Below are 13,374 nucleotides of genomic sequence, written 5' to 3'. Positions count from 1 at the left end.
AGTACAAGTTAGGGCTGTGAGTGAATGGTTAATTGTTTAAATTTTTTTCACTTAAATTATAGGTAATTGTAATTTTTGACGACTCAAGTGGTTACCAACCGCTGGCTTATATGATTAAGCTGCTATCGTGTAATAATTAAGAGGATTGAGTTATAGCGCCTCGGTTTGGTTATAAAAACCAGCGCACGACATGAAGAAAGGTGAAGTACTCAGACAAACTTTTTTAATAAATAGTTGAAACTTTGATGTTATAATAACAAATAAAATACAGTATTGCTATCTATCAAATTTTTATTTACTGTACAGTACATTTTAAGAGTCTAACATTAGAATTCCAGGTATAAATATTCAGTTCAAAGTTTGGACTCCCGTTAAAAATATTTACCGATATCACAATACATAAGTGCCAAAGAAGTTTTCCCAAAAATAAAAATCAGATAAGCAAGTTCAGTCTCTATTACATTTGTTTTTACAAAAAGTATTGTTCTGATTATTGACTGAAGATGGGTTAATAGCGAATGGCACAAGTCAATAATAGTATATTATAAGAAAAAAAACTACTAGATTAAATAATGTGACTATAAATATTCAGACGATAATAGAGTCCGCGAATGAAAAAATATGATACGCTAACACTTATCTATTGTCTTTTAAAGATTTATTAACATTTTGCCTAACGATCATATGAAAATATAGTTGTTTTATACAAATCTTTATCTTAATGGTAAAAATGGGCGTATAAGACTTAGTAAAAATATTCCAGCTTTACTTTATGTTGAAACTTATCACAAAAATTCAATTTTATGTTCAAAATTTCAAAAGCATATCTGCTTTTAAGCACAAGCAACCTGTTTGGCTTCAATAGATTCACCATAACTTTTTTATTGCTACTCTGTATTACATACGAAAAGGTAAAACGAGTTAAAAATAACACATTTAGATTCAATAGATAAATACCAGACTAGATATCCACGTTCAGACAGAACAGAAAAAATAACAGATACAGACAATGACGTTGCAGCAATTAATTTTGATAGCTCCAACAGAGAAAAAATGGAAAATAATTATGGATGGAAAAAAAAATAAACATAATTAAGAATATATTTAAGAGAATGTGGAATCAGCAGGAGATGATGACAAGTAGTGGAGTAGGACAAGGAGGCATTTTAAGCCCATTATTGTTCTTATTTATCAAAGACGAAATATTCGCTAACATAGAGGAAGCACTACAAAACAGAATAGAGAAGTGTATTAATGAAACTACAAATAACTATACAAAAACAGAAATAATTAAAATATCGAATATACCAGAAGAAATACTGTGCAACTATGTACCGCTGTTCAGAATATTTTTCGACCAATAACGAAAATCTACGAGTCACTACTTCTAATGCTGAACTATGGTGGTTTATTCTGGATACCAACAGATTGGAGCAAAAAATACCAACGTGTGAAAAGACGGTACTGATGGGGAGTAAAGAAACCAAATAAAATAAAGAACGACACAATAAGAGGTGAAGTCAGAAGCAAAAATCGAGCAATAGTTGAGATGGTTTGGAGACATAGAAGGACAGAGCAGTTAAAGTGATGAAAAACTGAAATAAACAAAAAGAAGAGATGAGGGAGATCCAGAAGGCAATTGAATATGAAAATAACAAACAATCTGGAAAAGAGGGCTGAAATGGAGATGGACTAAACAGGAAGCAAATTTTAGAACGAAATGGAAAGGAAATATTACATATACACGTATGATAGAAGAGGTTGTGGATGAGTAAGATACTTTTTATTATTTTAAAATATAAAGGAAAGGGTTTAAACGACTGCAATTTTTGATATAAGTATACTTGTGGGCAATACTGCCTTTGTTCTATGCTCGTGTTTTTGAATTAATTACTCATAGTTTTGTTTTAGGTGTGTTTATAGCAAGTAAATAAGTTCTAATTTAATGCGTTTACTCTTAATGAAAAAACCTATTGTAGATAATAAATAAAAGTTTATTTCAGTAAAAAAATATGTATTTTTGTTACATGACGAACTTGTATAATATGGACGGCATTAGAATGGTGGGATAAAAATGTTACAACTCTTTTTTTCGTGTATTTATATTAAACAATTATATGAATAAGTTCAAAAATATGGTAAAAGATCAACTGGAAATGTTACCTACGGCAAGTCTGATAGTTTTTTTTTAAATTACATGCTTAGCATACTGATCTGGCCAAATTTCCCATAATAACAAGTATTTCTACATTGCACACTAAAACGGAATCTGCAACAGAAGCCCTTGGCACCTGAAATATAAAACAACAAAAACTCTGTCCCATTAAAACCCCATGGTTCTGCAACAAAGTCTAAGAACAATGTATCAAAAAAAAGGAAGGCTTATCTAAAAACATGACAGCAAATACGCCCGAAGACAAAGAATGAGTATAAGAGGGTAAGAAACGACACTAGTAAGGCAAAAAAATAACAGTATTGGGAATCATTTTCAAAAAAAATAAAAAGGACTTTTATGACCTCCAAAAACAGATGTGAAGATTCATCAGAACTCAGAGAAAAGAAGCAAGTGAATATATTAGCTCAAACCACATACCAAAGGAAACTTGGGGTTCAAAATCTTAAAGAATTGTATAAAAAAGAAGATACAGAAAGCATAATGGACACACCAGAAGTGACAATTAACGAAGTAATTGAAATAGAACCTAATCTAACTTAACCTTTCCCATTTTTTTTTATTCAGAAATGTAATTAATATGAAATATTTTGAAATATCTATATTATTATGGACCATAACATAATTTTAATATTTGTACAAATATCTTGAATATTGTACTTACACAATTTTTCAATATTAAATAATTGTTTTTCCGACAATACAACCTCTAGCTAAAATCTAGCGCTTTTTTCCTTATTAAATCAACTGACAGATATAAAACTTCTGTAAAATTTTAAGAATGGAGTGAAGGTACCAGGAAAACAATTTACTCACTCGGATTGCAGCTGTGCAAAAATGGCTTCACTTTATTCACAGAAAATAATCGAAGACTAATTTTTGAGACGTTCTGGAACCACGGAGACTATGTGGCACAAAATTCATACATCCATGGTCTCGTGCAAGTTGCTCGAAAACGCCCAAAAGGTAGGTCTGATCATCAGAAACGAGACTTCATTGTCTATCTACTTTTAAAATAAGTAATGGATGACTATATAGATGCATTGCTAAGAAGACAATGTCGGAGTGCAAAGGAAGGGGTGGCACGAAAAATTCCAGACGACTAGGCGATGCAGGTATTGTTGCCCATATAAGTAATTTCCCGGTCTACCAAAGTCACTATTCCAGAAACAAAAACCCTTGTAGACAATATTTGAGCAGTGAGTTAACTATAAAAAAATGTAAGTCCTCCCCTTTCATAAGCTCACAGTTTTTGTTGCTTACTATGAAAGAAATTTATACCTATACAATCTAAGTATACACTGTGGAAACGATAAAACTGGATATATGTACGTATGGGACGAAGCTGAAGGTGGGCATGGCTCCAAAGACATAGCAACATGTTTGGTTAAACATTTAAAAGAAAATGCTTCACCCTATAGTCATGTTATTGCATACTCAGATTCATCCATCGGCTAAAAGCATCAAAACAAGCCTTTCTCTTCTATAGCTTGTGCAAGATCCAGATGTCTCGATTAATACCATAGATCTCAAATTCTTAGTTTCAGGTCACTCTCATATCTTCCTAATGAAGCTGACTTCGGTATAATAGAAAGTACAAGCCGTAAACATATACAAATTTACAGCCCAGATGAGTGGATTGAAATTATTAAAGAATTCAAAAAAAAGTTGCTACATTTCAGGGTTGTTGAGATGAATCATTTTTTAAGCAGTAGCATGTGGCTACGATTTCAGCTGGCTTAAAATTCGATGGCAACGTTTTCATCGGGATAAACCTCTGCAGTTTCAGTTCAAATAAACTCTACACTCCTAAATGGAGATGTATAAAGTTGACTTGACGAAAAGAATCGGAGGCAGACCTTTGAATAGTTTGATTCATATTAGTCAAGATCAACTCTACGCATCAAAAAGAATAGTAACAGCTGCTAAGAAAAAGGATATAATGGATTTATTACCATACATCCCACCAATATACCATCGTTACTACCGTAACCTTCCAGCAGAAGTTGCCACCCGTTCTTCATCAACAAAGAACAATGAAGATCGGTCGTCTGACGATGAGATGGACTACAATTAGTGCGTCAGTAATTAATATTATTCATTGTAATAATGGATCAAAACTGCACTTATCTTTCACATACTTAGCTAGAATAGTTAAAGAAGTAAAGGCTTCTGGTGAAACACTGTCCTAATATAGGAAATAAGCATATTTTCACAACAGATCAGGCGAATATGCTAGCGGATTATTTAGAGACTTGAATTTATCAAAAAATCAGAATTCTTAGGTGAGACTATGCATGTCGTAAAAACGTCCAGGTGTGTGCCCAGGTATTCTCTACTTCTAGTAACGATTTAATATAAAGATCTTCATATAAGTGAAGTGGTCGAGGCATAGTTAGACAAAGCAAACCTTCTTTAAACTTACTGCAAGTATCTTTTGCACTAGAATGCAGTTTCTCATGTTGATATCTTGTTCTTGAAGGTGTACCTTTACCTTTAGATGTTCGTCATTTGACGCCACAGACATTCGTAAATAGTTTAAAAACATCTAAAAGTAACGAATAGATTACGTCGTCTTTCTAAAATAGAATGAACCTAAATACTTCTCAAGATTTTTTTCTTCCTTTGATAGCAAAAAGATTTTTGATATAAAATTAGAACCTAGCACAATCCGATGTACTCTACACTTCAAATTTCTCCCGGAACTGGGCAAAACCTGATCGGACGTTCATCTGGACCGTGTGTTTATGGCCTTTAGATCTTTTTTAGAAGAATAATTTGCTACATCATTAAACTACGATAAGCCATTTTCGAAATGGTGACGGGCTCTTCCGGTCATACTATTCTCAAGATGGAGACTAAGTGTATTGTAATGATATAAATGGAGAGATGAAGAATTTGAAAATGGAATTAAATAGCTATCGTTTGTTCATTAAAACTAGCTTGAAAGCAGTTTTACTACTACTAATTGATGGAACTATATTTCTTTCTTACATCTGAACCCTAATCTGAATCTGCTAATATGATAGAAACCTAAGAAAATATGAAGTTATTAATGGAAAAAATCAAAAAAATCTTTCAAGAACGTTATTGCAAATTTTCTAGGTAACCATGAGAGTGGGGAGTACAAAATGTTTTTTAGCGAGTTTTGTTGACTTATCAAGCATTGGTACTGAACACACTGTTTACACCAACACTCACAATTACACTATCTGACGCGCGATTCGATAACCAAGATGGTTTTCAGTTTACCTCCACTATCTGAAGAAGACAACTTGGTTATCGAAACGCGCGTTACCCAGTGAAATTGTGAGTGTTGGTATAGTGGTAGTGTAAACAGTGTATTCAGGATGAATATCACCAACAGTTCCAGAAACTCCAACTTAGTTAATCAAGCATTAGATTGCAACAAGTCACACAAGAACCATTTTTAGCCACATATCTGGATGTTTTCCTGAGAATTGGACTGCAGAGAGCGATGAGCACGGGGAGACGTACCATCAGACCATTTCACAGACAGAAAAGTGCTATCAAGGCAAATGTAACCAAAGAATGTTGGACTATTCAGGAGCTAAGTTTGGCAAAAGATTCTAAATCGTGAAATTCGAATGATCATTATTTGTTTAAATATTCAAATTAATTAATCAATAAAATTCTTGGCCAATATTTTTTTTTAATTAATCGTACTTATTTTTACTAACAACAAAGAAAAAAATCAAAAATATAAGTGAATGTTGTGACATGAAATAGTTGCCCGCCAGTTATTAATCGGGAAATACAAGTCTCTATCAAAATAATTATTTTCCACACTAGATTGTAAATGTAATTTTTTTTCTCAGTATGAAGATTAAATAATATGAAAAAATTAAACTAAAAAAATATCAAAACAATAGCCGTTCCTTAAGACTATTAAAAATTTTTGTATTCACCAACATGACTAGTTATGATAATAACATTGCCAAATATTTTAACTATTAATTTGAGCACATTGTTACTGTAAATTGTAAAACACAAAAAACTGAGAGAAAGGATATAAAATATTTCTTCCGGATTTAAATTTGCAACAAATCAAAATTATCACTAATGAATGATAAGAAACATCTATTTGATAACAACTGTTGCAATACACTCACCATCTGGGAATTATGTTGTTGCTCATAAATAACTCAAAGTGGGCATAAAAATACTGAACACATGGGTTACTATTATTATACAAAGACTCAAAATTACACTGTCTGATCCTTCTAGCCAGATATGAACTAATGGAGTTGCAATTACGAGGGTTAGAATAGTTATGGTGAAAAGTAATTTAGTCAACGAGTGTTCCAGAAAATACTAGACTGTTTATAGCAATGAATCAAAATTTCAAAACCAATAAATGTGTATTTTTACACTAGTTCAGTAGTTTATTGTTAATATAGATCATTGAGAGTTTTATGGCAATATTAAAATTGTTGGACTTTTCAGAAACTATTACCCGGGTTCAGGTAGATCACCCCCATCAGCTGATTACAGATCCTAATCCAGAACGTGATTTAGATCACAGTTTCCATATTTCGCGTTCAATTTTCGATGGAAATTTTAAATTAAAAACAACGTAACGCAAACCTCAGTAACTTATAAAGTACACTGCTCTTGAGAATTAAAAGTAAACGGTCACTTAAATAATTTTGAAAATTCGAAAAGCCGAAGACAAAAAGGATTATATTGCATGACTATGATCCGATTAACTCGATCAGTTCCTGAACAACAATGAAGATCCGGGTTAGTTTCCAAACATTCAAATCACGGGTTAAGATCATAGTTTTTGAAAAGTCCTTATGTAAAGATAAACAAGAAGAACTAATTGGCCATATTTAGGATCTCGATATATCCTCGGGATAAAACCTTACCATAGAATCCAATGAAACAGATATTTTTAACAATTTTAATACATGTGAGATTAACTGATAAAAATTAGCATTATAAATAAACTAAATTATGGACGACGCTCAAACTATGGAGAAGAGATTTGAATAATCAACAAGCTAGACAATTATCTTATGGAAGCTTGTAGAATATTTTTGCTGATAGACTGACGCCATTCGTTAAAATAAATAGCAAAATGATATGTTTGACATACTATGTACAAAAGTGAAAAAGTTATTTACAAATACAAATTAATTCGTTCACGACTTGATTTCATTTTTAATTTTTAAGTAGTTTTTTCATTTCATTGTATAAAATAATACAAAACAGTTTCTATACAAAATATCTGTTTATATGTACACCTACTATCTACAGTTGGTTGCTTGTAGAGCTGTCAGTTGCACATTTTCCATTTTTTAAAGCTTCTATCGAGCTGTTTTATAAATAAACCCATTCGTTGGACATGAACATTATCTTTTTTCTTTCAATTTAGTATCAATAATTTTTATTGGCACATCTATTTATAAAACGGCCCCTTTTAATATTTATTGCTATCTGCTTCGAAAGCTTTATATAAAATGTTTAATTACAAATGAGTAACAATATTTATCGCATAATTCCTGCAGTGACATGTTTAGTGCCAAACTACAGCGCGTGTCATCTTCCTCAAAGAAATTACTCTTGTACATTACAAACTCTTTAGAAAATATATTTCTTTAATAAATATATGATATAGGGTACTTCTTCGGAAGGCACACATTGTTTTCATCCGGAGTTTTTGGAAAGGTTCAACGGCATATCTGAAAAACAAAAATTTGGAATAATTAGTACTTTTCTAATTCTAATTTTTCATTAATATGAATCTAAAGCACAAACCACATATTTTATAGACGACAATTTTATTTTTTATGTTCTGTTTATAGACATAGTTGAATTTGCCTGCATAAATAGAAATTAAGTTGGCAAAGTAGATAATTCTATATTGGCGAAGTATTGATGATTCTAGTTTATATAAAGGTAGTTTTAGTTGATAAATCATAATGAATATGGCATTGATTTATTTGTTTCTCTTCTATAAATCTAACAATAATCAAGATAATCGAACTATTCAATGGAGAAACCCACATTTCATATTGGCTCTCAATAAGAAAAAGGTAAATTATCAAATGTATAGTAGTAGTAGGCATAAATTGTAGTTCAACTCTGGATACAAAATCTGGCACGAGTACGTGAACAACAAAATAAAAAAGCAAAAACAGCGATTAGACAGAGTCCAGCACCTCGCGTGTCTCAGAACCACGGGTTTCGGTCCTAACTAGGGTCTTTGAAATCGTACTGGGTCTCACATCTTTGGATCTAGCAATTCTAGTTGAAGCCACGAGAACAGCATACAGGCTGAAGATAGACAAACAACTGCAAGCTGAATCAACTGGCCATGCAAAAATCTGAACACAGGCCGTGGGTGAATGTCCAAACATTTTGATGGGTAGTAACCAGATAGCACCTGCTGTCGTGAATAATAAGGGCTTGGAGACACATTTCACTGAGATACAGAGCAGAGGACAAGTAACTCCAAACCCATTATACTAAATAAAAGCCCCAGAGTGAATGACCAAGGTAATCGCTGTGGGGAAATGTGGACAACCGATACTCAATCGACGTCATAGGAACATCTGTTCAGATAGAAAAGTAGTCATATAAGCCATGATGGCCGAAAGGTTGGGCTCTAGGCTAGTACTAAAGTGTAAGAAAGTCCTACACGAACTGGTGAGTGAACTCACTCGCCAAGACTGGGAGGGGCAAATTCATCAATGGGCTCAGAATTTATTCTTGGTATAGCCAAAAAAGTTGCTATCATGTCTCTCAACGGTATGTTTACAAGCCTGTTTCAGCGGAGATGAATAGAGACACCTGGCATGAGACAAAAGAAGGCACATATAAATGGACCTTCTGTCTCTCTTACCAAATAATTGCACCAATTAAATATGTGCGAAAACAGACTAGTAGCTGGACTCTTAACTTAAATGAATATTATGTAAATCCTTTCATTTCTAGAATTATAACTGCTGTTCATGAAGCAATAAAAAACAGAAAAATAAATTAAAATTCTGTAGCTCAGAATTTGGTTCTGTCTGGAGATAAAATACCACCATCACCGCAAATTCGCTTGTTGGATGTTGAGGTTGGAAGCAATATGTCTTGGCATAGTCACGTGGTCGAATTAGCTAAGGCAGCTTCACAAATACTTGTAGATAACCAGAACGTCAATTTATCGGGACTCCTTCCTTTGGAGAAGGCAAGACTGTGGAATCAGCTACCAAGGCAAGTCTTTCTCGAACAATAAAATCTACACAAGTTCAAGATCAATGTAATAGAGTTTACCCTCTTGTACTTGCTTTTTACATAAAAAAATGTGGTGTCAATAAAGTTCACATAAATAAATATTGTATGCATTGAAGTCTTTTTTATTCCTCGAATTATAACTACTGCTAATTTTTTATGAATATAAACAAAGTGATAACTTGGAAACTTTGGTGAAGCTAAAATTTTATTAGATTTTCATTCAGTTAATAACACAATTACTTACCTGTAACAGTATCTTCCCGATGCTCACCATCCCTACGTGGTTCAACGACTGTCCAAGAGCAAGTGGGAGTTTCGTGTCTAATGGGCATATGAAGAGGAGAGGAATGATGATACATGGAAGGCACTACATATCCCCTACCATAAACACCTGCACCATAATATGACGGCACTGGCGGAAATGGATACACGTAACCATGTAAATATGACTGAGGTGAATAGGGAGGATATCCACATTTTTCTACTTGCTAAAAAATATGAAAAACTATTAATTTCAACGAATTTAATGGGGATTAGATTACATTGCAACCTCAAGTTTTATTGTTCCCCCATCAAATTTATTTTTAAAGATCTACAGCTTTCCTTCCAGTTCCAGAGTTCCAATGAGCTAGGAGGTCTTATCCTCGCCCCTACAATTTTCACTTGTGCTTGTAATGGCAAGGTATTCTAAATCTAGGTGATGCAGAGTATCTTTCTCTTCACGTCAGAATTTGCACTTTTAGTACCTCTCGTGTGCCTCTCTTCCAATTTCTTCCATGTTCCAAAACTCTTTTCCATAGGATTATCTTCATATACCAAGGCTCCGTATCAAGAGGAGGCGTTTGTGCTTTGTGCTTTTCTAACAAAAGTATGTTCATTATGTTTAATTTTACCAAGAACCCATAATTCTTTACATTCGTGATCTTACTTTTACGATTAAACAGTTGACTAGTGCCTCAGTGGGGAGTGACAGTTCCAAGGCTGTGCTTTGTATTTTTTGTTCAAGCCTGGTTGACTAGTACCCAGCTGATGGTTGTCAAGATACATAGTATTTAATTAGTCTGATTTGGTCAACTGGTGTCTAAGTCTAGAGTATCAATACTTTGATTAATACCAACAGAACAACACAATATACAATGCAAGATGCAATATTTGGTCAAAAGCATGCATAAATGAAGCTAAGATGATCGATTCATACAACATTACAATTTTATGGATTTGGTGCCATTTTTATAGCTTGTCAGTTCCAATTCTAGTTAGAAATCTAGTTATAACCAACCTAATGTCAGTTAGACAGCAGATTGAACGGAGCATTTTTAGGTTTTCTGTAGTAAATCTTGTCAACAATCTGAAAGGTAATATTGTCCTGTAAAACAAATATTGATAGAAGATTCCTTATGCACAATTTAAAAATGAAACCAAGGTAATTGCATCTTATGGTTGCAATTGTTGCTCTAGCTACTAACCTAGACAACCCGGATCTCTACTGCATGGATTTCTGTTTAGTTTTTAGTCTGTACCACCTTTGTATGTCCAGTTTCTATGAAAACACTCTGGATCCTGTTCCATTATTTGTTTTCGAGCCATCTTGAGATTTCATTATCATTAATGAATTATTTTTCATCTCAATCCTCTTTTGTAGGAATGTTCATTTTAATCTTTTGCTTAAGCCTGTTTTTTTGATAGGGCAAAGTTCCTTTCACTTTAATTTTGGTGCCCTGAACTTGGGTATCTTGAATTTTTTTGTGAACTGAATTAGTCTATTTAGGATTGACTCCCAGTCCGTTATTTTGCGCCCACCAGGTGATATCTTTTAATGTTTATATCATGATATTGCTGTTTATTTTTTGTTCTCTCCCCGAAATCAATGTAACTATATAGTCAGCTTACCCAATTGTTTCGTATCTTCGTCCTCCTAGGGTTTTTAGAATCTTTATAAGCATTATTAAACATAATAGGATGGTATTACTGCTCCTTGTCACGCTCGTCTAGTATTTCTTTTCCTAGTTTTATATACTCCTATTTCTAAACTAAGTATTCTGCTTTTTAGAATTGCTCTAATCCTGTTTTTACTATAGGGTTCACTTCTAGATTATCCACTTTATGGATAGGGCTCCAGATTAAATTTTTTTTCTTCCAATTATCTCTCGATTATCACTTCATACAGTGCTGACTAACTGTTTTTTCTTTTAAATAGGAATGTTGGGTTTTGCACTCCAATCTATATTTGTATTTAATTTTATATGTGAGTCCAATAGCCTTTTCATTCCTTTCAAAATGAAAAAAGCGAGGCTTATAGGTCTAAAGTATTTTAGTGTTATGTTACTTGATTTACCTGTCTTAAGTATAAAAACAACTCTGACTTCTCTCAATTTTCTTGGAATGTAGCCCAATTTTAGGTTATGTTTTAAAATTACCTCAACATTATTCATTTTATAATCTAGGGATTTTTGAAGCATAATGCTGGTATGGTTCAAAGAAGTTTATTGTCCATACGATCCTCTAACTAGTTACTATTCTCTCTACTGTTTCTGTGTCAACCATTTGGGCTTTTACTGGCTTATCTTCTTGTTCGCCAGGGATTATATTCAGGCAACCAGTAAAATGAGAACAGTAACTCTTTCATTCATGCTTCTTAGAATAATTAATTTTTTCTAAAGTAGGTTCCTGTTCCTGCCGCTACGTCAATTATTGACTCCAGGATTTTATTTTGAGATTTCCATTTGTCCTTGTGTATTCTATTTCTAAATTCGTTAAGGCTAATTTTATTCTTTACCTAGCTTGTTCTGAATTTTCCGATTTTCTCTATTGAAAAGCTTTCTTGTTTTTTCCTGTCTATTGCTTATTAGACAAGATTCTTAAAAGACATCACGAGAAGTTGCGTTAGCTCATTTACCGAATCCTAGTTGTTAGAAGCTAGATTTTGCTTCTTCTTTTCACTTTTCTTACTGGGTATTAAATTAAAAAAATAAATGGGTAGATACTGTTACTAAAACAAATAATACTAACCGAAAGTTCTATTGAACGCAGTCTGTCTACACTCTCTGAATATAACCGATCATCTGCAGAGGATGGCGGTGGTGAACAATATTGGGGGTGTGTTAGAGGATAGTGACTAGGAGATGACGGTGGCGATCTCTTAATGTTTCGATCTTCCGCTAACAGTGACGTTATGCTATAACTAGAATTTCTAAGTGGTTTAGTTTCCTCTACACCATTTGTGACTACAGGACTACCACTGCCACTTCCTGTAACCGGTGCTGAAGGCGGAGTATTCGATATTGGTTGATTTGTTTGTGATTTGTTACGGCTTCTTTTTTGAGAATTATCGTCACCGTGAAATTTGTCTTTTTCCATTTCGCGGAGAAACCGTTTTCTAGGTGAAACGACAGTTTCTGCTCTGGGAGGGGTACTGAAAAACATAAAAATATAATTGAATAATATCGTTCATTATGTAGACGAAATGTTTAGTTTCATTTATTATATATTATTATTGTGATCAATGAAGAAACATTGTAAGTAAAAAGTGAACAAAATAATTTTTTGTCGATGTTAATCTAAACTAAGACACATTATCAAACAATTCACTTCAAATTTAGAGGATAAATTTTATTAAAATATTGCTAACATTAATCAAATCCTTACCTTGTCCTGAGACTTTTGTCAATAAGATACTGTACAATGCTGAGAAGAGAATGCCTACCATATTCTTTTTTAACTTTCACATAAGTTCGTTCACTCTTAATAACAATGTCGCACTGGGGTTCTGGTGCTGTTGACAAAGGTCTTCTCCTCTTATTACTGCATCTTTTTGATCTTTGACCTTTAGGTCTCCACAAATAAAATTTCAATTCTTTTGATAAGTTTTTACAAGGATTCGTCTGTTTCCATGAATGATCCCTTTGCCATGGTGATGACTGAATAGAACTATTGTCATCTGAAACTTTAAA

The 13,374-nt window shown here is 33.2% G+C and overlaps 1 protein-coding gene across 2 annotated transcripts in view; it reads right to left on the bottom strand.

Annotated features, from left to right (window-relative positions):
* Nucleotides 1-273: 273 nt before the first annotated feature.
* LOC130441998 (protein hairless) overlaps nucleotides 274-13,374 on the bottom strand; it is a 28,869-nt gene continuing 15,768 nt past the window's right edge. The window contains exons 3-6 of one of the 2 annotated variants that reach the window (XM_056775940.1): nucleotides 13,070-13,361; nucleotides 12,434-12,836; nucleotides 9,669-9,912; nucleotides 274-7,881 (exon numbers count right to left, since the gene is read on the bottom strand). In XM_056775940.1, the coding sequence (XP_056631918.1) occupies nucleotides 7,847-7,881; nucleotides 9,669-9,912; nucleotides 12,434-12,836; nucleotides 13,070-13,361 (974 nt within the window). In that variant the 3' untranslated portion in view covers nucleotides 274-7,846. Of the gene's footprint in view, nucleotides 7,882-9,668; nucleotides 9,913-12,433; nucleotides 12,837-13,069; nucleotides 13,368-13,374 lie in introns of both variants that reach the window. The other variant, XM_056775941.1, reaches the window with a different exon arrangement.

Source organism: Diorhabda sublineata, chromosome 3 (assembly GCF_026230105.1).
Source record: "Diorhabda sublineata isolate icDioSubl1.1 chromosome 3, icDioSubl1.1, whole genome shotgun sequence".
Lineage (NCBI taxonomy): Eukaryota > Metazoa > Arthropoda > Insecta > Coleoptera > Chrysomelidae > Diorhabda > Diorhabda sublineata.
This window is presented reverse-complemented; position numbering and strand designations above follow the sequence as displayed.